Source organism: Alligator sinensis, unplaced genomic scaffold, assembly GCF_000455745.1.
Source record: "Alligator sinensis unplaced genomic scaffold, ASM45574v1 scaffold1165_1, whole genome shotgun sequence".
Taxonomy (NCBI): domain Eukaryota; kingdom Metazoa; phylum Chordata; order Crocodylia; family Alligatoridae; genus Alligator; species Alligator sinensis.
This window is the reverse complement of record NW_005842477.1, coordinates 1,073,471-1,076,404: the sequence shown is the minus strand read 5'-3', so window position 1 is coordinate 1,076,404 and position 2,934 is coordinate 1,073,471. Positions and strand designations below refer to the sequence as shown.

Below are 2,934 nucleotides of genomic sequence, written 5' to 3'. Positions count from 1 at the left end.
TCCTGCAGCCATATGGCTGAGGGCAGGTGAAACTTGGGGGAATCTGAACCCCAAGCCTCTGGGCTTGGGCCTGCACATGGGATGCCTGCCAAAAGACTTTGGAAATATCTGAAGCCCCTGGTGAGGGTGGAGGATGTTTACCAGTTGTACAGCCACTTATGGGTCTGGACTGACTCATGGGTTTGGACTTGATTTGGCTTGGAAGATGAAAAATTTCTTTAAAAAAAAAAAAGTCCTATTCCCAGCTTGGGCAAGGTATTTCTGCCCTGTTCCTTGGTGTCCTGGGGGTGACGTGGGGCATGGGGCAGATGCCTGCCCCTCTCCCCTGCTTCCACCCTCCCAGCTACCTGCACCCCTCCCCTGCCCCCACCCTTCCAGCTGGAGGCCTCTGGGTGTTGGTTTCATCCTGCTGGGTGTGGACCCGGCTGGGGGGCTGGAGACAGCGTGTGCAGGGGGTTGTGCATGAGCCAAGTGCCCTCTTTGCCATCCCCCAAGCACTGAGGCAACGCCAGACTCAGAGGGGAACCTTTATTCGTGCCCCCAACGCTGGACAGACCAGAGCGAGTACCCCAGGCCTGCCCCATCACTTCTTCTTGCTCGTTTTCTCCCTCTTGATGTCCCGGGCCAGCTCCCCAATGAGTCGCCAGTACTCGCTGAACTTGAGCTCCTCATCACGGTTCACATCCAGGCTGCTCATCTTCTCATCCAGGGATCCAACGTCCTGGGGGAAACGGGGGCAGGGGGTCAGCACGGTGCTACCCACCACCGGGCACATCTAGGAGCAGCATGCTCCGTCTCCACATCTGGACACGGCTCCCTGTCCTCCAGCAGCCACAACCAAGGCACAGCCCCTCCCTGTGCCCTGCTCCTGAGAAGGCAGCATGCCTCATAGCTGGAGCAGCTGGGCAGGGGACACTCTGCCATGGTATAAGATCTCCCCATGCTTTTACTATTATTAGTATTATTATTATTATTATTATTATTATTGTTGTTGTTGTTGTTGTTTCTCTAAAGCAGTTCCCTGCACCAAAGCTGGAGAGGGATGGATCCAACCAACCCCCTGCCCCAGCCACCTTCCCCCTGGCCCAGGGACACACAGCTCAGGCCAGCAGCCCCCGGCCAGCTCCCCAGCACCCATGCCCCGTGCCCCATTGCACCCCCTGCACCTTCATGAAGTTGGGCAGCTGGAGCCGCACCAACTCCTTGAACTCGCCGGCGGTCAGCGTGCCTGTCCGGCCCTCCCGAGCCGCGTAGGTGAAGAAGATAGAGACGATTTTCTCGATGGCCGTCTCCAGCTCCGTCAGCTCCCCCGTGGCCATGGTGCCGGGGCGGGGAGCTGAGGGCTGGTGACACAAGAGCCGAGCTGGAGGGAACACCGGAGGCTGCAAAGAGAGAGGAGTGCAAGGCTCAGATTGACGGACAGATGGACGGAGGGGTGGAGAAATCAATGGACAGAGGGCTGGAGAGACAAAAAGTGGGACAAACAGCTCTTCCCTCCTGTCACCGGGGTCCTGGGTGCCCCACCCCCCCATTCTCCATGCAGCGAGTTTGGCAGGTTTCAGTTGGATCCACCCTGACGCTCACAGCTGGACAGTGTGGAGTCACCCCGCCTTGCAAACACGCTCCCCCAGGCCAGCTGAGTGCTGAGATGGAGGCAGGTGATGGCAAGGGACAGGACCAGCCTAGAAAGCACCCTCACCCTGCAGCCCACCCCTCTCCTGGCATGGCCTGGGCATGCAGGCAGGTGCAGGAGAGGCCGCTGGCACCCAGAGCTGGGCGGGTGCAGGGTGGGGTTGGGGTGAGGTCCTGATCCCCAGCCCTGCCCTTCCCTCTGCACCATTGCATGGCTGCAGGCCCCGGTGCTGTGGCTGCAAGCAGAAAGCCTGGCCCCGGGGCGAGGGGCCAGGCCAGCACTTACCCTGCTGTGCTGCGGGGCAGGAGGCGGAGGACAGGGCGGCCGTGTGCCCCCACAAGGGCTTTATACCCCAGCCCGGGAGGGGCAGAGCTCTCCCCACCGCAGCGGTGTAGGGTTTCCCTGACACCGCCTACCCCTTCACCCCCCCTCACCAGCCACCTCCCCAGCTCGATGCACGGCTGCCAGGTTTGGCACCGCCACGGCGGGCACCAGGGCTCAAAGGGCCGTCTGTGCAGCTCGGCTCAGCTCCCCTCGGGCGGATCCCAGCTCCAGCCCCGGTGGAAGTGATCCAGGAAACTCTGGTCTGAGCCGGGAAGGAGCGGGGCAGCTGCCAAGACTAACAGACATGTAGCCTCTGGCCCCCTTGCGCCTCACCACACTCGCAGCAAATGCAAGACACCCCCATAGTCCTGCCCAGCACCCCCTTTCCCCATGGGCTGCATGGGGACCTTGGCTTTGGCTGCCCCTCATGTACCCCAGCTCTGGCCTCATAGGACTGGACAGGGGTGGACACCACTAGGGTTCGCAGCTGGCAGGGCAGAGTCCCCCTGAAGCCTGGCACAGGCCCCCCTTGGGCTGTAACGGGGTAACAGGGATGGGGCAGCTGAGTGAGGGACACAGGAGGAGCCTGCCAGGGGCAGGACAGCTTGGGGACAAGCCGGCCTGGGTGCATGCATGTATGTGCATGTGCATACATGTGCATGTGTCTGCATGTGTACGCATGCACATGTACAGTGCAGGGACCTGGGGCATGCTCAGCCCTCTCCCCCCCAGTTCCCCCACCACACCACACAGCTCCAACCGCAGGAAATTTTCCAGTGTTTGTCATCCCAAAATGGAGTACCCGGCCCCTCCCCGCCCTCACTGCACGGCTCTCCCCTGTGCCTGCCCAAGGGAAGGGAACAGGCTGCTCCCCTCAGCCTGGCCACGCAGGGAAGGGACATCCCACGAAGGCCTGATCCTGCCCAGGATCCAGTCCTCCCATGGTGCCAGGTCTCCCCCAAACCTCCTGCCTTGTA

General features: G+C 61.6%; 1 protein-coding gene across 1 annotated transcript; it reads right to left on the bottom strand.

Moving 5' to 3' along the window:
• Positions 1–514: 514 nt before the first annotated feature.
• On the bottom strand, positions 515–2,061 carry S100A13 (S100 calcium binding protein A13). Its single transcript, XM_006030966.3, has 3 exons — positions 1,919–2,061; positions 1,167–1,382; positions 515–721 (listed from the first exon to the last, which is right to left on the bottom strand). Exons 2-3 carry the CDS (start codon positions 1,317–1,319, stop codon positions 584–586), a joined length of 291 nt encoding a protein of 96 aa, XP_006031028.1. The 5' UTR covers positions 1,320–1,382; positions 1,919–2,061; the 3' UTR covers positions 515–583.
• Positions 2,062–2,934: the final 873 nt, after the last annotated feature.